Raw genomic sequence first — 21,379 nt, 5'->3', positions numbered from 1 at the left:
AATGGTTGAGCGCCGGTCTGCTAAATATACAATGGCAACGTGCAGAATTGCCGTGTGAACAAGGTGCGAGAGATTCTACGTATAAAGGGTGCTCCCGCTGCCTGGAGAAGTGTTTCACACAAGGTAGTATTTTCATTTTAGCTTCGATTGTGTTGCAATTGATCTACGTTGTCTCACGATGAAGGGTATTATTCTGTCTAGCCTAGTGCTTGGCGCCCTCGGCTTCCCCGCCGACAGCCACATCGTTCACGAGAAGCGGACTACGCCTCGCCAGCACTATGTCCGTGGTGAGCCTGCCGATGCTCTTACGAAACTCCCTGTGCAGTTCGCTCTCAAGCAAAGCAACATCGAAGAGGGCACGCAGCGTCTCTACGACATGTAAGTCAACCCCTGCGTGTAAGCGCAACATTATTACTAACGCAGTCAGCTCCAACCCCAAGTCCCCCGACTACGGCAAGCACATGACGGCTCAGGAAGCCATCGACTATTATGCTGCAGATAGCCAAACCATCAAGACAGTCACTGACTGGCTCGTTAAGGCTGGTGTTCCTTCGAAGGACATTGTCCTGGACAAGTCCCGCACATATATCAACATCGATTCCACTGTTGGAAAAATGGAGAAGGTCCTTCAGACTAGATACCACGTCTACCAGAGCAAAATCACTGGCAGAGACCACATTGGTGTCGAGGAATACAGTCTGCCAACAGAGATTGCCTCGTTCGTTGACTTTGTGTACCCTGCTGTCAGCCTTGGCCAAGTGCAGCGCCGCGATGCCCCTGCATCGGTCAAGGGTGCTGCTGACAAGTACGCTGTCACGGAGCCTCTCCGACCACTCGCTCAAGGTGTCATTGACAGACTGAACTCTAACAGTGAGTATTGAAGTGTTGCGTAATCATTAACACCGCTAATAAGGACCCTCATTATAGAGTCAGTCGGCTGTGACGAGGTCATCACCCCCCAATGCATTCGGGACATGTACAAGATCCCTTTGGAGAATAACCCTGAATATGTCAACTCTCTTGGCATCTGGGAGACTGAAGATACTTTTGACCAGGAGGATCTTGATATTTTTATTGAAAAATACGCCCATAACGTTCCCAAAGGAACCAAGCCCCAGTTGGCTCTCATCAACGGTGCTACCGCCCCTGTCCGCCAGGAGGACGGTGGCGGCGAGTCTCTTCTGGACCTGGACATGGCCTATCCCATAATCCAGCCGCAGAACGTTGTGATTTTCCAGAACAAGCCTCTGAGAAATGCATTCAGCCAGTTCTTCGCTGACTGGGCAAGTGCTGTCGACAAGGACTTTTGCAAGACGGACCCCAACTACGACCGCAGACTAATGTGCGGCAAGTATCAGCCTTCGAACGTCATGTCTGTCTCTTACGGCGACGCCGAGATGGACGAGCCCGTTCCTGTTGTCCAGGTGAGAACTATTTTGGCACCAAAAGCGAAGAAGGAAAGGTTTAAAGGCCTATGCTGACATTCAACAGCGTGTTTGCAACGAATTCATGAAGCTTGGAACTGTCGGTGTCACTATTGTCGTTTCCAGCGGCGACACCGGTGTTGCCAGTCGCCAGAACCAGTGCGCTGGGCCTCACAACGACATCTTTACACCCTCCTTCTTGGCTGTCTGCCCCTTTGTCACTGCTGTTGGCTCTACCGTACTTCCTAAAGGTAGAAAGGTCGGCGACGCTGAAGTTGTCACCACCAGCTTTTCGCCTGGAGGTGGCTTCTCCAACATTTTCCCCCGTCCCAAGTACCAGAACGATGCCGTTTCCAAGTATGTATTCCCCAAGCAGTATGCTGGCTATGAATACGGTAATAGACTGAATGTGCTAACTGATTGCAGCTATCTCCTCCGCCACAACCCTAATTACTTCTCTTACGAGACGTCCAATGGTACTATCCCTACCGACACCCGCGGTATTTACAACCGTGCTGGTAGGGCCTATCCCGATGTTGCGGCTCTTGGCGACAACGGTCTCGTCGTTGCTCAAGGCAACGCCACCCTCAGCGGCGGTACTTCTATGTCCGCTCCCATTGTTGCTTCGATCTTCAATCGCATCAACGATGTTCGCATGAATGCTGGCAAGGGCCCTATTGGCTTCGCCAATCCCGCCCTTTACGATGCAGCCAGCATTGATGGCTTCTACAACGATGTCACCGAGGGCGACCAGTCTCTGGGTGGTATTTTCAGCGATCGTGGCTTCAGTGCTTGCGGTAACAACGGCTTCAGCGCTGTTCAGGGCTGGGACCCTGTGTCCGGCCTTGGTACACCCAACTATGAGAAGTGGGTGAAATACTTCCTCGAGCTATAGTGCGATCGTTTTCTGAAAACATCATATCATGTACAAGTGATAACATGTATATACTTGCACCAAGAATATTCAGCTCCCATGTGACTCGCTCTCATTGCCTAAGTGCACGGACTTCGATGCTACTGCGGAGAATACACAAGCCTACGGGCGGCATGCTCCCTGTAGATAACCTTTGTAACTAGGGTCCTCGGGGTGCTTTGGTGGTCGGCTTCTTCCCTTTCAGCGCACCGCTCGTTGACAGACACGCCACCAGCGAAGGAGTTGCTCACCAAACGAATTGCAGAATCAGTTCAAAAATATATTCCTAGCTGCCGTCAACCTTTTAAAGAGAAACCGAGTAAATTGAGTGAACGTACGGCCGTAGGGGAAATATGAAAATACCCCTGTTCGAGTGATGTTTCTTTACTTGATCACACATCGACTTGAGTCAGCTGAGGCAGTTTTTTTTCAGCGCGCTGCTTAGCGCAGTAAGTTATTGTCCCGCTACGCCACGCTCTTCCTTTATTGGTGCGGCAAATCAGAGGGAGTGGCCATCTTCGTAAATGGGCTAAATTACTCGTCGTCGTCAACCTACCCAAACTCTGAAATCGAACGACTGCACGTCGAAAGCATCTCAATAGCGAGGAATTGACGTGTCAATGTGACGAGCGTCCGCTTAGGGGTATCACCACATGCCGCCAAACACACAGCCTGTCTGCGATAATTGCCGACTCCGCAAGACGAGATGTGATCGCGCGGCGCCCTGTGGCACCTGTGTGGCCTGCGATTTGCCATGCCAGTATCGGCACAACCTACAAAGACGGGGACCTAAAGGTGGCAAAGGGAAAAGGCTAGCATTGATCAAAGAAAGCCTGGCGAAAGAAGCCGCAGTTCAGATCCTCCCCAATGCTCAGCGAAGCACTCAGTTCGCCAGCGAGGGAGTTTCATCCTACCATCTCCAGATCCCGGATGTCCGCTCATTGCCGCTCTCGCCATCGCCTTCGCCGCTGCTAGTGCCAAGTATCGGCTACGATATCGCGTCCAGACTGTCTAATCACGTCAAAATATTCATGACATACCTGTTCCCCGTTATGCCTGTGGCGGATGAAATAACACTTTTGGCCGACTGCGCTGCAGCTAATTCACTGGCCCCATCACGGTTTGCCCTTCTACTCGCTTTGGCCGCGGTAACCCGAATTCAATTACGACTCGACCATTCTGAGGAAAATACTACCCACAGCGAAGGAATACCCTATAACGAGGGCGCGTTTAACTCTTCTACAACTGGTCTCCAATTTCTGGCTGCGGCTGAAGACGTTCGCAAGAAAATAGACATTGCAGACACCATGTCAGAAGACGCTATTCTAACATCGTTCTTCCTATTCGTCTGCTACGGAAATCAAGAGAAATACAAAAAAGCCTGGTTCTATCTGAATCAAAGCGTATCAATGGCCATCTTGCTCGAAATGGACACCGAGACAGCGGAATCGCTGGCCGGCTTGACCGACAAGGACATTGATAGACGTAGGCGAATTTTCTGGCTACTATTCATATCGGAAAGGTAGAAATTTCAGCCTCGTACTATAAATTCGCAATTCCACTAATTCCTGCGCAGAACATACGCGCTGCAGCGTCGACTGCCGGTCTTGCTAAGACGAACTGTACCGAAACCACAAATATTCGACTCTGACTGTCCCATCATCATGAACGACTTTGTCAACCATGTCCATTTATTCGAGTCTCTGCCTCCAGAATTATACGAGTGGCAAACAACGTCATCAAATTTAACGACTATCTCATACCTTGGGCAAAGAGTCATCCAGGCGCTGAGCGCTGTGCAGCCACAAAACTCAGTGCTTGAAAGTCAGCAGTTCGACACGCTCATAACGCAACATTGGCTTCGAGTGAGAATGTGGCGCTTGACGTGTGAAATTGCGGCACAATGTTGCGGTAGCTCAATGGTACTACCAGAGTTGAGTTTGCCATTCGATGCTGGCAGTTCCATCATGTCGTCGCTCACAACAGTAAGCACGGCCTCGAAAAACAGGCATGGGATATCTCTGGTAGCTGAAACTCTACTGTAATAATCTTGTGACAATTGACTTACGACCTTTGCAGGAACAAAAACTGTTCGATATCGGAACAAGCCTCGTCGAAGTGAGTCCATTAACAAACCCCAACGCCATGGTCCTCGGGCCGCAGGATTTGTTGGGTGCTATTGTAAGTACCTTGCGCTGCATTCGAGGCCGTGCGTCTCATCTACTACCAAAATTGCTTCAACACTCGGAAGAGCATATTGGGTCGACAAAGCTGGGTTGGGGCATGGATATGCAACTGTCGATGTTACACTATCCGTTGAGACCAGCACCGTTAGAGGGTGGGGAGATGACCTCTGTGGGCGTATTCGATGTGTTGTGCCTTCAGCAAAGTCAGTAATTACCGGAAGTTTGTGATTTACACGGCGCTAGCATGGACCCGGATGCAGGAGGCGCGAGACCGCCAAACTATCCAGAAATGAGTACACATAGTTCACTTGGGGAACCTGTCGGGCAGTAGCAGGAAGAGCTACATGCAAGAGCTCAGTAGTATTTGTCAGTTGATTCAAAAATGAAAGCTGATTAGTTAGCTATTGAAAAGAAACACTAAAGACTAAATTGTATCTGATACTCGGCGAAAACGGAGAAACAGCCGGTCGGCTTTTGGCCGCGCAGAATAGCCATCCGTCTGCTCGATGCCACTGTCATCCATGATTGTCGTGGTAAAGTTGACATATATGATAGAAATTACAGTTTTCATTTCTATTAAATGTCAGTATCAACTGGAGACGGTGTGAACAAATGCTGACAAACCTTGGAGTGCAAAGTTGGACCCGATGCACATTCTCCCTCCGCTACCAAAGGCCCAGAAGTGGCGCTTCATCGTGTCTTGGTCGCTACTCTCGAGCCACCTATTCGGGTTCCAAATAGCGGCTTTGCTAAAAACTGCTTCATTCAAGTGCAGCGTGTGAGCCAATGAGGCAATGCGTACACCACCGGGGATAAAGTGCCCCTCGATGTGCGAACCCGGATATGGCGTCTGGCGTGGCTGTGGGCCGGGTATCGGAGCGTGTAGTCGCAATGTCTCCATTACAATGGCATTCAAAAGGGGGAGCCCATCGAGCTTTCTTGCGTCGGGCAAGATATCTTCGCCACAGGGGATCAAGGGCAATAACTCTTCTCGTAGTTGCGCCTGCAGACCAGGCGACTTTGACAAGTGCCAGGACGCATATGTTAACACGATGCCGGCCGTTTCGTGACCCGCAAGAACCTGGTCCAGTATTTCGCTGGCAATGGAAGCATCTCGCTGTTGTATGGTCGTTTCGTATAGAATGGACCTGTGGCCTTCAACCTTCTCCTCCTTGCGGATGCCTTGCTGCATCGCATTGAAAACGACTGGGAAATTGGCCGGATCAGTGTACGTTGCCCCGCCAAGATAACTCTCATTGGCCTTTTCGCACCGATATTTGTTCCAGGAGCGCAGTTCGTCATTGGCATCGTCGACAAATGCAGGATAGAGGCGCACTCCAATTCGTTTGAGCACCCCTGTGACGAAGGGCAGCTCCTGGGGCCAGAAGTGATGATGGTGGCGCGATAGGTAAAGGTCCAGCCACTCATCCCGATAAGTCTTGTTTTGTACAAAATTAGTACCGTTAATTAGTCCAAAAATGTACGCCGATATCAAATCCATCGTCGTAGCCATGAAAAGCGACTGTACTTCAGTGCCGCCTTGACTCTTGGCGGCTTCGTCTTTCAAGAGCGGTAAGAGTCGGTTGAACATAATGACATGACTTTGAGCCTTGGCAGCCTCTGAAGACATGACTAACGATTTGGAGTAAACATTCGAGATCATTCGCTTTCTTTTTGAATGTGCCTTGGATTCAAGTGTCGAAAACATGCAAGGCACCCTGCCATCCTCTTTAGCGCTGGGTACAGCCCAGACAACGGGCGACATACCCGTAGTTATCAAAAACACTGTACCACGGTGACTTTGCAAAGCCGCCCTGGTAAATAATTCTCATAGCATCGACGCCATCTACGCTGATGGTATTAGATGACACACGCACAATATTTCCAACACGCTGGTGTGCATCTCGCAGTGAGGCGTTCTCTGTGCCATTCTTCCTCGCGCGGAGAATCCAGAAGCTTGAAAAGTGACAGGACCAGTGAGGCACAGGAAGTTTTCTTAAAGGCGAAACACGCCACGGATAAATGATGTAAACATAAGTTAGATACCCGATAAGGCATAGTAGGGCGAGAAAAAAAATTGGCAGCGGCATGGTGAAGCGCAATACACTGAAGTGCTTGAGTCTTAACCAAGGTAAGGAGTCGCGCCGAGAGAAAGGTGAAATAGTAGTAATAGAAACCAACACTGGGAAGAAGGCGTGTTCTATATATGGGCGATTTAGACTGCATTTGTGGTGAACCATGCTGCTGTCAGCCAGAACTCATCAACAGTTCGCGAGCTCCAATAGGCGAGCTCCTTGGCAACGAGGGGCGTTTAGTTACATGTGGCGCGACGCGCCCTACAACACCGCGCGCCCTACGCTGCCGAGTAACATCTCTAACGTCGGGCACCCACTTGGGAGCCAACCCACCTAGGAGCCACCTTTTTACACCAAAAAGGGCTTTTTACAGGGATTATATATCTTTACTAAAACTAGTAATAGAACTATAAAAAATATATTAAAATCCTTTATAGTCTTTTTAGCTTCGTTTAAAATTTTCTAGCTTATAATTAAGTCTAAATATATTTAAATAATTAGTTAAAGTTAGAAAATATTAATTACTAGTAATTTACTAGTTAAACTTTACTAATTTCTATATAATTAAAGAAAATACTTTTAAGAATATAAAAAATATAAATAATTTTCTTATAAATAGATTATACTTATTTTTAAGTTAGAGATATAAAATACTTAATAGATAAACTTTTATTTAAGAAAAATACTAAAAAAGACCTCTTTTTTTAGGTTTTTAGATTAAAACTTATATATTATAAAGAGTTTTATAACTAATATAAAATAGCTTACTAATACTATTTATAAAATTAAATCTATTTTTAGAAAATTCATAAGTATTTTAATTAAAGAGTTATTTAGGATTTTAAAATGTTAAAGAAGTACTAGTATTCTTCTACTAAATCTTAACATTTTTCTACTACCTACTTTAAGAATATCTAGAATTAGAGGAAAATTCATTAGAAAGAAAAAAAAAGTTTTATAGATAGGATTTGTAATTTTTAAATTAATAAAATTTATTAAGTAATATTAGGCTCTAGTAGTGTGACTTTATTAGTAGTTAAAAAGGTAGTGTTTTGGTGTAAAAGGGTGGCCCCTAAGTGGGTTAGCTCCCAAGTGGGTTAGCTCCCAAGTGGGTGCCCGACGTTAGCCTACCCACATCTTGCACAACAAAAGCATCAAGGCTGTCGCGCATATGAGCAGAAGGCATTAGGCAGTTAAGTTTTAGCTCAATATTTCCGAGGCTACTCACTCCTTCTGAAGAAAATGCAAAACTGAAAAGCCAACGAGAATGCTCATCTAATCTTCGCAATTTCTCCAGTTTTGTCACCGGCTTATGCTATGCACAAGCGTGGGCGACCGAGTACGATATTGAAGATGATCACAGAGAATGTCGGTGCGGTTGTTCTGCGACGAAGGTCCCTGCATTAGATGGCCAGTCGATGCGCGAGATGAGAGGCAGAGCAAATTTCGCCATTTGAAGGGGCAAGGTTTGACCGACGTATTTATTGCGATTGAAGAAATGCCCCAGGTGGTTAGAGCGTAGAAAATCGATAATTCCACTGCTCGACTAGACCTGTGCAAAGTCAAGATACGTCGGGTTCTAGAGTTTCGTCGGAACGTTTCCTGTGTTGATCCTGTTAGAGCTGGAGCAGAGCATAGGGCGTATATTTATGTATTGCATCATGTTAGGCTATTTGTACCGTGCCCGAGTCTGGGCCAGCCGCCGCTGAGACTCTTGTCGCCTGTTACCGGCTTGGCTCCGCAGAACTCCAAAGTACCATCATTGGCCAGCGTCCAGCACGAAATTGTGCCCAAATTGCGACATACAATAGACCAAACATACAGATGTACAACAATGAGCATCCTGTTAAGCATTTTCGAAATATATCAGCTTAGAATAGGGAACTATCGCATTACCCTATCAAATAGGCTGCTCTGGTACAAGATCCGACCGATTGACGGTCTGCCAATGGCCGACCGCAATAGTTCTTTTACCTATTGACCTGCATGCTGTGTCAACTCTAACCGACTTTGAATGAAACTGCATATTCGAGTCCCTTTTGTAGCGGTGCATGCTACTCCGGAATTCCGCTAAACATGGCTCAGAAGCGCAATCCTTACGGCGACGACACACCAGACTGCACGACAGAATTGAGTGGCGGCATTGAATTTACAGAAGAGATTAATGAGGACAAACTCCTTCGAAAAATTGATGGTCATCTCCTCCCAGCTGTCGGAATCCTGTACCTGCTTTCTTTTCTCGATCGTAGCAATGGTAAGCTCAATGCCCACGACACCATCCACAGCTTACACTAGTCCCAGTCGGAAATGCGCGTATCGAAGGAATGCTCGATGATATCAACATTAGTAAGTACTAATAACTTCTCCGTCCTGCTTGCACTATACTAAGCATTTGACAGCTGGAAATCAGTACCTGACTGGCTTGACTGTCTACTTTATCGGCTACGTTTTATTCGAAGTTCGCCCTCCGTTTCGTTACGGCCGCGTCTGATGCTGACTGACAACGATAGATTCCCTGCAATATCGTTTTGAAGCGCACAACTCCACGCATATGGCTTCCCACTCTCACTCTTGCCTGGGGTGTTGTGGCCACGCTTCTCGGCGTGGTCAGTAATCTCGCCGGGTTTCTGGTAGCGCGCTTCTTTTTGGGCGCTGCCGAGAGCGGTTTGTTCCTAGGAGTCGTGTATTACTTCTCTATGTGGTACAGAAGGGGCGAGCGCCAGTACCGAATTTCGCTATTTTTTGGAGCCGCCTCGCTCGCAGGTGCCTTTGGTGGCATCCTGGCCTACGTAAGGTCATCCTTAGTGTAGAGTCCTCACGGGCTAGTTTGTGCTGACATATCCTTTGCAGGGGATCGGAAAGATGAAGGGTATCGTTTGGGAGAACGGTTGGCGATGGATATTTATTCTTGTCAGTGAAGTGGACAAGAGCCAGTACTGCAGTATTTAGGCTAACACACTGAACAGGAAGGTATTGCTACCGTTCTTGTGGCAATTGCGGCATATTGGTTTATTGAGAACTACCCTGATACGTCAAGATTCCTCACAAAATCTGAGCGAGAATTCATTCGAGCTAGGTTGGCAGCAGATAGCGATGCTACGAAGGACGAGGCATTCTCATGGAGCGCAGTTGGTGCGGCTCTGCGCGATCCAAACTGCTGGCTATACGGCTTGGGATTCCACACGATGAGTCTGCCCTTGTATACGCAATCTCTATTTATGGTAAGTGATATAAGCAAGACTACCAATATTATTGCTGCGAGACTGCTAATACATCTTCCTTACAGCCCACAATCATCAAGGACCTTGGCTATACGGCCGCAGTGGCGCAGCTTCTGACGATTCCCCCATACGTCCTCGCTTTCGTCACAACTCTGACGGTCGCTATGGTTTCAGAGAAGGCTGGCCAGCGAGCGTTGTTCATTGCCGGTTCGTCCTTTACCGCTGCTATTGGTTACATCATTCTCCTCTCCAACACGGACCCCGTGTCACGACCTGGCGTTTCATACGTGGGCACATTTTTGGCTGCGGCCGGCATCTACCCCGCGTGCGCTCTCGTGCTGTCTTGGCCCGCTCTAAACGTGTCCGGGCAGACGAAGCGCGCGACGGCCAACGCCATGCAAATCAGTATCGGCAACCTGGGGGCAGTGCTGGGAACACAACTGTACCGAGCCAATGATGGGCCGCGCTTCGTCGTGGGTCACTCACTGGCGCTGGCGTACCTACTCGCCAACGTAGTGGTGGTTCTTCTGCTTCGCTGGAGGCTGAAAAGGCAAAACAGCGACCGAGCAGCTGTTGCTGAAGAGGCTACGGATGTCGGAAAGGCTGAGGGCTGGAATGGAGATGCGGACGCCCGGTGGAGATTCCAGTGCTAACAGGCCTGTTATTTGCCTTTATTTGATATATCTGGCACCGTAAACACTTCTTTTAAACCTTTGAAGAGGTAACTCCTCTTTTTCTAAGAGGCTGCACTTGATATATTGGTGCATGTCCGTAGCAAGTCAACCTTGCTAGTCCTTGGGCTTTGTGAGCTCCTTTTCGAGATCAATATGCTTCTGCACAATATTCTTCACTTCATCTAGCGGCATCGCCTCAATAGTCCGCCCTCTGAATCCCGTCATTGTCTCCGCCATGCAGAGCGAATTAAGGATAGCCTCCTCAGTCGCCTCGCCCGCGGCTTCCATCAGCCCATCCATGTTACGCTCATCCACAGCCTGATGCTGCAAAATCTCAATCATGTCCGATCTAATATCCTCAGTGGGAAACTGTCCGGGGGCTTCCGTGCCAGTGCTAAAGGCCATGAAGATGTCGCCGCTCGTATTGTAGCCGTAGCCGCCCACGCGGGAGACGCCGCGGGTCGCACGACGGGCGAGGCGCTGCAGCTCTACCGCAGTCAGAGGCGCATCCGTAGCAATCACAATGATGATGCTACCGTCCTTTGCACTTTTGGATACTTCGTACTCTTCCAGGGCCTTTCTCGCCGCCGCGTTGCGCAGCTTCTCCTCCCGCAAGATGCGACCGACAGGCGCGCCCGCAATCGTGAGAGAGAACATGCGGCCATAGTTGGCCTGCACCAGCGCTGCGACTGTGTATTCTTTTTCCTTGCCATCCTTGTCCTTGCCCGGCACCACGCGGCTGGAGGTGCCAGTCCCAGCCTTGAAGCCCTGGCACGACATGGCCGTGCCACCACCGGTATTGCCCTCTGGCACTGGGTCAGAGGAGGCCTTTTCAATACCCCGCACGACGTGCTCTGGAGTCACAGCAAACTGCGAAAGGTCATTTAGCATGCCGTCGTACGTCTCGCCAACCACCGGCATCAGAAACCAGTCCACGTCGCCCTTTTTGTTTCTGTAATGATCCGCAGCGTACTGATAGATGCCTGTATGGCAAGCTCCCACTGCGAAACTGTTGCTGATAACAATGGGGCTGGATAGCAACCCAGTCTCATCAAGCCAGTGGCTGCCAGTGAGCTCGCCGGAGCCATTGTAGCGGAACACGCCCGCGTAGCAGGCCTTTTCCATCCACTCTTTCCGAGGCAAGATGGTCGTCACGCCGGTATTGATGCCCTTTTTCTTGTCGTGAATTGATTCTGTGTGAACCAGCACACCTCTGACATCCGTGATGCCATTTTTCGGCCCGGTGCGCTCCCATTTACCCAGCTTGATGTCCGGGATTAGCTCACGAAGGCGCACACGCTTCGCAGTTGTCTCAGCGCCAGTGTTGGAGGTCATTTCAGCAACCTCGCGTCCCATTTGATAAAAAGTGTCTGCTGCGCGAATTCCTTCTGGAATACGCGAGGGCTATTTACATTGACTGACTATTATACTGACCGAAGCTTGGCCTAGTACCCCGCACACTATGACTGGGCGGAAAGCTAATTCTGAGACGACGCAGCGGGTCTCAAGCATGCCGGCAAAAGGCCCCGGAGTGGTGCACCTAGGTGCTAGGCAACTAGATAAGATACTCAAGGCTATGTATACTTGAAATCACACGATCGTCTATAGTAATCTAGGAGGCTATGCGCCACATGGTTGGTCAGGAAGCGATCTATTTACACCCACTTGTTTGGCTTTTGCGCCTTCTTGTGCAGCTTTTTACGCCCTCTTGTTCAGACGTTCCCGTAACACACCGCAGACAGCTGAGCCCAGTTCCGCAGTGGATGCTTTACCGCCCATATCCCCAGTCCGAATCTCCAGTCCTCCCTGACTCTTGTCATCTAGCACTTTGGCGACTGCGGCTTCAATGGCCGCAGCCTCGTCAACGAGAAGGCACGAGTATCGTAGGAGCATGGCCAAGCTCAAGATTTGAGCGACAGGGTTGACCATGCCTTTGCCGGCAATATCTGGGGCGCTTCCGTGCACAGGCTCGTAGATTCCATTACACTTTCCCTCGCCCGGTATCCCAGAAAGGCTTGCACTTGGCAGCGTGCCCAGCGTCCCCACGATAGCACCAGAAATGTCCGACAAGATGTCGCCAAAAGTGTTGTCGGTATGAATCACTCCATTGAATCCGCGCGGGTTCCGGACCATGAGCATTGCCATGCTGTCAGCGAGTTGATGACGCAGCTCGATATCAGGGTACTCGCGCTCGAACAGGCTCGTAGTTGCACGCCTCCACAAACGACCGCTGGCTAAGACATTGGCCTTGTCAGCGCTCCATACCACTGCGGGCTTGTTGTGGTTGCCGGTCGCATCCTCGGGCCGCGTCATGATGCGAGCAACCGCTGCAGCGACTCGCCCACATCGCTCGACTTCCTTGGGCGTGTACACCCACAAGTCCGACGCAACGTCGGCTTCTTCCACCTTTGTGCCAAAGTACGCGCCGCCGCAGTTTTCCCTCACAACGATGAAGTTGGTGCCTTTGACCAGATCGGCTTTGATCGGCGACGCGCCCACCAACGCCGGCACAATAATGTTGCACGGGCGCAGGTTGGCAAAGGCGTCGAGCTTTTTGCGAAGGAGGAGCAGGCCAGACTCGGGGTTGGGTACCGTTGTAGCCCATTTCGGCCCGCCGACGCTGCCAAAGAGCACAGCGTCACTCTGGGCAGCTTGCTCAAGAACCTCTTCGGTAATGGCCACTCCATGTGCATCGAGGCTGCAGCCTCCAGCCAAGCCGGTGGTGATGTTGAATGTAAGGCCTGGGCGGCACTCTTGCACGACATCCAATACGCGTAACGCCTCGCGCACCACTTCAGGCCCGACATGGTCGCCGGGCAGGACCAAAATTTTAAAAGCACCAGTCGCCATGGTGTGAGCTTACAGCCAGACAAAATCGATTAATATGCAGGAGGCAATATTGCTGTAGCCAGTCGGCTGATGTAGTACATGATGACGTAGCACCATCGGGCAAAAAGCCGCTCCCCGGATTGTGGTGGACTTGACCCCGCGATGCGCCCTGTCAGCCCCTCCAAACCAGGAACCAGCTTGTTAGCCATCGACGCAACCGTCCTTCTGTGAATCACCACATTCTCAGTAGCCTCAGTATACTTTCCTGGTTGCAACCCCCAAAATCCATCATGTCAGCTGGAAGACTGGACGGCAAAGTGGCCATTGTCACGGGCGGCGCCTCGGGCTTCGGCAAGGGCATCGTGGAGAAGTTTGTCAAGGAGGGCAGCAAAGTCATCATTGCGGATCTCTCTGTGGACATCGGCAATGCCGTCGCAGCAGAATACAAGTGTGCTTTTGCCAAGACAGACGTGACCCAGCGCGCCGACTGGGAGAGGGTCCTCGCCACGGCTGTCGAGACGTACGGGCAGCTCGATATTGTCGTGAACAACGCGGGCGCGACCTATTCGAACAAGCCCACCGAGCAAGTCACTGATGCGGATTTCGACTTGGTGATGAACGTCAATGTCAAATCTATCTACTTGTCCTCCTCCGTCATCGTGGAATACTTTTTGCGCGAGAAACGCCCCGGCTGTTTCATCCAGATCGCCTCAACGGCGGGAATTCGGCCACGGCCGGGTCTGACATGGTACAATACGTCCAAGGGTGCTGCCATCACTGCTACCAAATCGTTGGCTGTCGAGTATGGACCAAAGCAGATCCGCTTCAACGCGGTCTCGCCCGTCGTCGGAAGCACGGCCATGTAAGTAACTACCCTGTACATGTTGTAGGATGGCATTTGCACTCAGACAGTGCACTAATGGCAGACAGGACGCATTTATTCTTGGGTAAACCGGATACGCCCGAGAACCGCGCTGCTTTTGTGTCTACGATTCCTATGGGTCGGCCGTCGATGCCTTCGGACATTGCCAATACGTGCTGCTTTCTGGCAAGCGATGAAGCCGAGTTTCTAACAGGCACAAACATTGAGGTTGACGGAGGCCGCTGCGTCTGAGCAGCTGTGATAGAACGAGATCAGGAGATATTAGTTTTGCACAAGCGAGTATTCTACGAGTCCAGCAGAAAGGCTGCACAAGTCGTCACCGCTCGTGCAAGCCAGACATATTTTCTACATTCATCCCCGAATTTTTTTCCATTTCGAAACAAGTTTGCGCCACAGGCTATTTTGAGCGAAGAGGAACTCTTGACTGGGTTATATCAACAAGACTCAATTTCACATGTAGCGTGTTTGTAAAAAACCCCGACGGCTAAATGACGCGAGCCGTACGCTCTCGACTGATGGGGTCCGCTGCTGCTTGGATCAAGTAGCGCCACATATGCACTAATTTTCTGGGCGTTGGTGATATGGACAGCTTCACAATTATTTTGAAACCTGCAGCAAGAAGTGCACATTATAGCTCAAAGTAATGCCGCCATTTTATGCTCAACATTACTTGGCAAACATGGCAATTTTGAACACGATTGTCTAGAACAACTACTTTGAAGCGACTTACTGCTGGGCTGCCGATTTGCGTCTGACGAGGAGGGCCGAATATTCGGCAGCAATTCTCTGGTCGCCATGACAAACCTTGTGACGCCGACTGGCAATTGCCGTCAATCAGAAGGCTACTGAGTCTACGCCTTATAATCAGGCCTTCGTATGGACAAATTCGCCCCCATGCGACCTCTGAGCGCGCCCCTCCTCCAGGTCCCCGCAGATTGGCGGTGGACCAATATCCGGCACATGTCCCGAACTCTATTACGAGATAGTTTGGCCAGGGTCTCGCGCCTTGGACTTGTTACATCGATTCTGGGGCATCGAAATGCAAATGTAACAATCAGGGTCAGCTCAATAGCTAGTCTTCGACCGCAGCGCAGAGTCTCTCCGCCATGAAGCTGTTGCGCAACGACTCTTCCACAGCCCAGAGACTCATCACCATGGTCCGAAACGGACTGTCGCAAGTCGTCCTGTCGGCACTTGCCTGCCAAGGTTCGGCGCCACCCGCTCCCTGTAACTTTCTGCCAGGCCAAGGCGCGCACTAACCTCCTTTTCCCAGGTACCACCGCCGCCCTCGTCGGCATCCCGACGGTCGACTACACCACCACCGCGTGCAAGCGCTTCGACCTGCAGCAGCTCAGCGGCATCGTCGTCGACGCCCGCTACGCCGATGCACGGGACACCCGAGGTTCTACGCTGGTTCCGCCAACCCTGGCCGACTTTGCTCGCACTTTCGCGGCGGATCTCGCCAGTAGCCTTGGGATTCAGACATCCGTGTCGACAGCGTCGGCACCGCTAGAGCAAGGCATCCACCTCACGCTTGATCCGAACGGCAACTTCACCGACGCCGCAGGCCGCATTACGCAGGAGGGCTACTCGCTGACGACCAACAGCTCGGGCATATTCATTGCTGGCGCGTCTCCGCTGGGAGCGTGGTGGGCGACACGAACGGTGTTGCAGCAAGCCGCCATCCGGGCAGTCTCCAAGAATGTCACCGGGATTCCGTACGGCCACGGCCGCGATGCACCTGGCTGGGGCATGCGCGGGATGATGCTGGACGCGGGCCGCCACTGGTACCCGAAAGAGTTTCTCATCGAAATGTGCAGCTACATGTCGTATTTCAAGCAAAACACGTTTCACCTGCACCTCTCGGATAACTTGGTGACGCAGGACTACTACAGCTACGAGCAGTCAATGTCGCTCGAGGCGAATTTTCGCCTATATTCGGAGAATGCAGAGTTGAACGGACTCAGCTCGCCGCGAGATGTGGCTTATACCCGTGATGACTTTGAAGAGATCCAGCAAAAGTGCGCCGCGCGGGGCGTTACCATCATGCCCGAGATTGAAGCGCCAGGGCATGCTCTGCGCATCGTGCAGTGGAAGCCTGAGCTCGGCTTCCACTCTGATCCATCTCTTCTTAATATCAGCCACCCTTCCACTATCCCAACGATGAAGGCCATCTGGGCGGAGTTTCTGCCATGGTTCCACACTAAGCTTGTGTCTATCGGCGCTGACGAGTATCACGGGCCCGTCGCCGACTACAACCACTTCGTCAACACCATGCACGACTTCATCTCCAGTTCGTCCAACAAGACCATGAGCATCTGGGGCACGTTCCCACCCAAGTACGACGGCTCCTACGACAACATCCACCAGGACGTCGCCGTCCAGCACTGGGAGTTTTTCGAAGACAAGCCGCTGACCGATTACATACGCAACAACTATTCCGTCATCAACTCGGACGACACTTACTACGTCGTCAACAAGTACTCTGAGAGCTACCCGTCTTCGCTTCCACTTGACAAGACCTTTTCCGCGGATCCCTCCGTACCCGGCGGCGGACCGTGGTACCCCAACGTCTTCAGCGCCAAAGACGCCGCTCAGAACCCTTCCCGCAACGAGCCGCGCGTGCTCGGCAGTATCGTCCCGATGTGGAACGACTTCGGACAGAATGCCACCGTCGTCTCGGAGGCATACTACGCGTGGCGCGAAGGTCTGCCGGCCGTCGCGGACAAGCAATGGGGCGGCAAGCTCACCCGCGCGCAGTTCGACACCGTGCTTCCCCAAGTACACCCGTATGCACCAGGGCAGAACCTCGACCGGGCGATCCCGTCCAAGGGATCGACTATTTTCCAGTACAGCTTCGAAAGCATCCCAAGTCGCGTCGTCAAGGATCTGTCCGGTAACGCCCACGTTGCGCACACGACCTGCATGACGGATCGCACCGCGCTTCAAATCAGACCGGGATGCGCCGTGACTCTTCCGTTCGCTTCCAAGGGCCGCGACTACACGCTTTCTATATCCATTAAGCTCGACAGCAACATGCGCTTCCAAAACGCCACCATCCTCACGGGCACCGACTCTGCGCTTCTCCTCGCACCAACACTCACCCTGTTGGCATCCAACAACTACTACCCGCTGAACCTGACCCTGCCAATCAATCAATGGGTGGACGTGACGATTCGCGGCAAGGGCGCGCAGACGTTTGGCTCTATTCTCCCCCAGGATGGGTTCCTCGAAGAGGAAGAGTTTCAAAGAGTCATGGGAATTGCGGGCAAAGAACTGCGGTGGGCGCCGATTGCGGTAGAGGCGCCGCTGGGTACGGTGGCAGGGTTCAACGGTATGCTGAGGAACTTGACGCTCACGAACAGCGCGTAAGGATAACATAAGGTACGAATTTTAAATCAATATGATGAAATCATTCTTCTACGCGTGACATCAAGGATGGGCGAGACGGCGAGGTCTTTCTGCAGGAGCCAAAATAATTCCCGTCGCCCAACCTAGATGTGTCATCGTAGTGACTGTCTATGACACCGAGTCTCTCAGGTCCCCAACGCACCACTACTGATAAGAGATTGTCGATCTCATTTGTATCAGAAGTTTTTTGTTATCCGGCCAGCAAATTTTTAATCAATGTGCACCCATGCAATCTATTGGACCACGTTGCCGGTTCACTAGGCCGGGAGATGACGCACCACAAATAGTGCATCAAGAGGCAGCCAGTGATGCTCACATCCAATACTCACGGAATGGGACAATTGGAATACCGAAAAATATATACGCAGTCTTTTGTTTCCTGTTTTCATCCGCCCGCCCGCCTTACAACCCCACCTTTTGACTTGCACAAAACTCGGTCGCCACTCGCCTAGCGTCCTGATCGACATCCCCGACGCGCACCACCATGCTCATGCCGACGGCTTGGTGCCAGAGGATATGACAATGGGCGAGCCACAGACCGCTATTTGTCAAAGGCAGCCGCAAAACGACGTGTCCCATGCGGGGGATGTATACGGTGTCTTTGAGAAGGTGGTTGAACGGCGCCCGCGGGTAGTCATCGTGCTTGGACTCCGGGTCAAACGGGTTGTAAGTGCCCTGCTCACCTTTACGGCCCTTGTGGGTTAGCAATACGTAGAATGACTGCCCGTGCTGCAAAGGGTTAGCGGGGTTTTGGCAGTAGATAGTGAGCCCAGCATCATGGACATACCAGGTGAAAAGGGTGTCCCTTGTCGTCGAGGTTATTGATAACCATGTCCAGCCATCGTGTCTTGGCGCCTACCGCGCTGGCCTCAAACGTCGAGACAGTAAAATTTTGAAGAGGGCTGGGCTCCTTGGCTAAATCGGCCCACTGCTCTTCGTCCACGGCTAGCAGAGGCGGCGCAAATGCGTCCTTGACGATCCAGGACGAGTGGTTAAAGAGACCGGCAGGCCGATTTTCATGAGTGGCGCGATTCTTGATAGTCGTGTAGAACACGACCGTCTCAGCCGGCTTGGTTGCAGCCGCAATCTCGTCGGACACGACAATACCGTTAACATCAGCTAGAGAGAGCATTTCCACCACATTCTCGCGCCGAGTAAGAGCTCTTTTCGCTGTCGCACCTAGGTCCTGCATGGGGAACGACTGGATGCGGGTAAGAGCGTAGTTTTTTAAAGGCATGTTGCTGCTCCTGTTAGTGTGGAGTTACATACATGTAGGCCATTACTTACCCGTCGTCCAACTCAATTGTGAGCGTATTGATCGAGGTCTCGTCCCTGCCCGATTTCGATGTTGTGGTCTTGTCGAGCACTACATCAAGACGCTCGCCAGGGTACAAAACGCCAAAGCCGCCAGCAGCAGAGGTCGAGTTGTCCACCAAACCGTTACCATCCACGGCGAGAGGCTCCATGGTACCCTGATCGAGGTGCATGGAGAACCCAGCGGAAGCACTGGATGTGTTAGTAAAGGTGGCGCGCTGCGAGACAAGTGCACGACATACCCAGTGTTGACGACTCGTAGGCGCACACGATCACCATCTGGAAGGCGTATGCTAGGCTTCTGGAGCATTGTACAGTTGACTGCGCGGGCAGCGACAGCCTTGGAGCAGTTGTATGCTCCGATGCCGTTGATGAGTAGCGAGTCGGGAGCAGGCTACAAATTAGCTTCATTCTGGTGGACATGGGCGACGACATACCTCGTATCCAAAATGCTCAGCCTTGTCATACCACTCGAGAACTCTTTTGGCAGGCCAGTGATACCAGTCACCGACGAGTAGAAGCTTTTCTTGTTCGTAGCTGTATTTGACCAAGTCGGTCTCTGTATCGGCCGGTCTGTGTATAATAATGCCACCGTAAAGGCCATCGGCTCTCTGGAGATGGGAATGGGCATGGTACCTAAATTGTCAGCGCGCAACAAATTTTGTGCAATGGAGAAGCTTACCAGTATGTACCGTGTTGCCTATCATCCAGAGTGAAGCGATATGTAAAGTTGTTGTTCTGGACAATGGCGCATTGGGTAACACCAACAACACCGTCCATGCCATTCGCGCCTAGGAGAGTTAGCTGGGGATATGCACGTCTGTCGGGACAAACTACCATTCATTATGAGGCCATGCCAGTGCACAGCGACTCCGTCAGCATCGTCGTCGACGTGGTTAAAAACGTTGACCTCGAGCTCGTCGCCTGGTCGTGCTTCGATAACAGGGCCGGGGAATTGGCCTAGAAGTTTAGCTATGATTGGCCCAAGCACAATTAGACCAGAGTAGAATATTGTATACCGTTTATAAGATACACCTGCTTCTCAACGCCATCGGGCTCGCGCAGTTCGCGGGTAACATTCCATGTCATGCGCAACGTTTTTGGCTCTCTGTTATTGTGGTCTTTGGGGTTTAGGACAAAGCCTGTTTCCTCGGCGGGGTCTGGAAGGGCGACTGGCGTGGGCGTCGGGGTAGAGATTGGGGTAAAGTTGTCGATATGTGTCGTTATCGGCTCTGGACTTGGTTCGTGGTGTTCGACATGACCAGCAGCAGGCTGTACCGTTGCGGTACGACTTAAGGCGTGAAGCACGAACAACGAAAGCAGGATCGTGAACAGGCCGCTGCTAAGCGCAATGGCGGGCAGCCATCGGCGGCGGCCTCGCGGACAATCAGGCCCAGCATACATGACGGCCAGGTCGTCGAAGTATGAGATGCCGGCGATGGTGGCTCGGCTGTAGGAATAGACTACCTTGCTAGGCGCGCGAGCAAGGGCTGGGCAACCATCCGGCCAGCAGTAGGCCAGGGGCTCAGTTGGGACAAGAAGCCTAAGCTATCAGCACGAGCACGCGTCGGTAGTCGGAAGAAGAGCGAAGGCGGAGAGTCGCACCAAGGGGCGAATGGAGGTCGGACAAAGCAAATGCGAACTTGATGGCTGTGGGCTAGCTTCTGGCAATCGATGAGAGAAGCAAACGTCAGGCCGAGCTGAGGGCGTCGGGACATCAGATTGAAGCTAGCGGCGAAAGAGGCAAGGTGTCGTGTGCCGCAGTAGCAAAGTGGCACGGGCAGTTACTCGTACAGTTACAGTGGCTGCAGCGGTGGAATGATTGGTCTTCAGTGGATGCTGTTCAGCACATGGAACGCGCTAAGCTGTTTTCCTCTAGCGGTCCCTCCAGCGGGGTGAGGGGGATTGGGGGCGCGAATGGTGGTGCGGGGAGGCGCAGGGCTACGGTTGGGGCTTGCAGGGCCGGGCGGGGGAACGATACAGGGGGGTTTGGAGGCTTTTGGCCAGCGGATCCAGGGGCCAGGCCGCTGACCGACCGCTGACTGCAGGAACTGAAAAGCCCCCAGCTGGGCCTGCACCCACTGTACCTTGGTTCAGTGGCGACCCAGATTCAGAGGCCTAACCCGATATAGCAAGTCCTTGCACCTCGACAGGCACTCTTTGTCACGGGTTCGGCACTTTGAAATCACGAGGGAAAAAGTGTTTGCCTAAAGTCGGAGACGTTGATTCCGGTGGCGTTGGATGCTGAAGAAGATAGAGATAAGGTGGGCGTTTCGAAAACTCTTGACGGTGATTACGGCTGCGTCTTCTGCACGCGACATGGACAACTTAGACAGATGATCATGCGACTGTCCCTGATCGTATCAACTGATCTCAACGGCAGCGTTGCAACGAACAATCAATATCTACACGAGCAAATTTACTCGACTTGGTAGCAAGCCGCCATCCT

General features: G+C 51.7%; 9 protein-coding genes across 9 annotated transcripts; 5 read left to right on the top strand and 4 right to left on the bottom strand.

Moving 5' to 3' along the window:
- Nucleotides 1–178: 178 nt before the first annotated feature.
- LMH87_001345 (uncharacterized protein) lies at nt 179–2,319 on the top strand (the record flags this gene model as incomplete). The annotated part of the gene is made up of 5 exons (XM_056199406.1): nt 179–378; nt 428–870; nt 928–1,424; nt 1,492–1,781; nt 1,851–2,319. 5 exons carry the CDS (start codon nt 179–181, stop codon nt 2,317–2,319), a joined length of 1,899 nt encoding a protein of 632 aa, XP_056056256.1.
- A 1,325-nt stretch (nt 2,320–3,644) lies between these two features.
- On the top strand, nt 3,645–4,751 carry LMH87_001344 (uncharacterized protein; the record flags this gene model as incomplete). The annotated part of the gene is made up of 5 exons (XM_056199405.1): nt 3,645–3,859; nt 3,914–4,202; nt 4,253–4,361; nt 4,417–4,455; nt 4,723–4,751. 5 exons carry the CDS (start codon nt 3,645–3,647, stop codon nt 4,749–4,751), a joined length of 681 nt encoding a protein of 226 aa, XP_056056255.1.
- A 196-nt stretch (nt 4,752–4,947) lies between these two features.
- LMH87_001343 (uncharacterized protein) lies at nt 4,948–7,873 on the bottom strand (the record flags this gene model as incomplete). Its single annotated transcript, XM_056199404.1, has 7 exons — nt 4,948–5,096; nt 5,148–5,729; nt 5,795–5,961; nt 6,008–6,241; nt 6,291–6,369; nt 7,730–7,758; nt 7,827–7,873. 7 exons carry the CDS (start codon nt 7,871–7,873, stop codon nt 4,948–4,950), a joined length of 1,287 nt encoding a protein of 428 aa, XP_056056254.1.
- Nucleotides 7,874–8,674: 801 nt separating this feature from the next.
- LMH87_001342 (uncharacterized protein) lies at nt 8,675–10,472 on the top strand (the record flags this gene model as incomplete). The annotated part of the gene is made up of 7 exons (XM_056199403.1): nt 8,675–8,852; nt 8,900–8,944; nt 8,998–9,056; nt 9,109–9,387; nt 9,449–9,508; nt 9,565–9,819; nt 9,885–10,472. The coding sequence occupies 7 exons, from the start codon at nt 8,675–8,677 to the stop codon at nt 10,470–10,472; spliced, it is 1,464 nt and encodes a 487-aa protein (XP_056056253.1).
- Nucleotides 10,473–10,607: 135 nt separating this feature from the next.
- LMH87_001341 (uncharacterized protein) lies at nt 10,608–11,849 on the bottom strand (the record flags this gene model as incomplete). The annotated part of the gene is made up of 1 exon (XM_056199402.1): nt 10,608–11,849. The coding sequence occupies one exon, from the start codon at nt 11,847–11,849 to the stop codon at nt 10,608–10,610; it is 1,242 nt and encodes a 413-aa protein (XP_056056252.1).
- Nucleotides 11,850–12,191: 342 nt separating this feature from the next.
- LMH87_001340 (uncharacterized protein) lies at nt 12,192–13,343 on the bottom strand (the record flags this gene model as incomplete). The annotated part of the gene is made up of 1 exon (XM_056199401.1): nt 12,192–13,343. One exon carries the CDS (start codon nt 13,341–13,343, stop codon nt 12,192–12,194), a length of 1,152 nt encoding a protein of 383 aa, XP_056056251.1.
- Nucleotides 13,344–13,612: 269 nt separating this feature from the next.
- On the top strand, nt 13,613–14,436 carry LMH87_001339 (uncharacterized protein; the record flags this gene model as incomplete). Its single annotated transcript, XM_056199400.1, has 2 exons — nt 13,613–14,184; nt 14,253–14,436. 2 exons carry the CDS (start codon nt 13,613–13,615, stop codon nt 14,434–14,436), a joined length of 756 nt encoding a protein of 251 aa, XP_056056250.1.
- Nucleotides 14,437–15,311: 875 nt separating this feature from the next.
- On the top strand, nt 15,312–17,577 carry LMH87_001338 (uncharacterized protein; the record flags this gene model as incomplete). The annotated part of the gene is made up of 2 exons (XM_056199399.1): nt 15,312–15,411; nt 15,479–17,577. 2 exons carry the CDS (start codon nt 15,312–15,314, stop codon nt 17,575–17,577), a joined length of 2,199 nt encoding a protein of 732 aa, XP_056056249.1.
- Nucleotides 17,578–18,018: 441 nt separating this feature from the next.
- LMH87_001337 (uncharacterized protein) lies at nt 18,019–20,648 on the bottom strand (the record flags this gene model as incomplete). Its single annotated transcript, XM_056199398.1, has 9 exons — nt 18,019–18,345; nt 18,404–18,857; nt 18,904–19,122; nt 19,173–19,324; nt 19,368–19,566; nt 19,613–19,721; nt 19,768–19,890; nt 19,950–20,473; nt 20,536–20,648. The coding sequence occupies 9 exons, from the start codon at nt 20,646–20,648 to the stop codon at nt 18,019–18,021; spliced, it is 2,220 nt and encodes a 739-aa protein (XP_056056248.1).
- Nucleotides 20,649–21,379: the final 731 nt, after the last annotated feature.

This window comes from Akanthomyces muscarius, chromosome 6, assembly GCF_028009165.1.
Source record: "Akanthomyces muscarius strain Ve6 chromosome 6, whole genome shotgun sequence".
Lineage (NCBI taxonomy): Eukaryota > Fungi > Ascomycota > Sordariomycetes > Hypocreales > Cordycipitaceae > Akanthomyces > Akanthomyces muscarius.
This window is presented reverse-complemented; position numbering and strand designations above follow the sequence as displayed.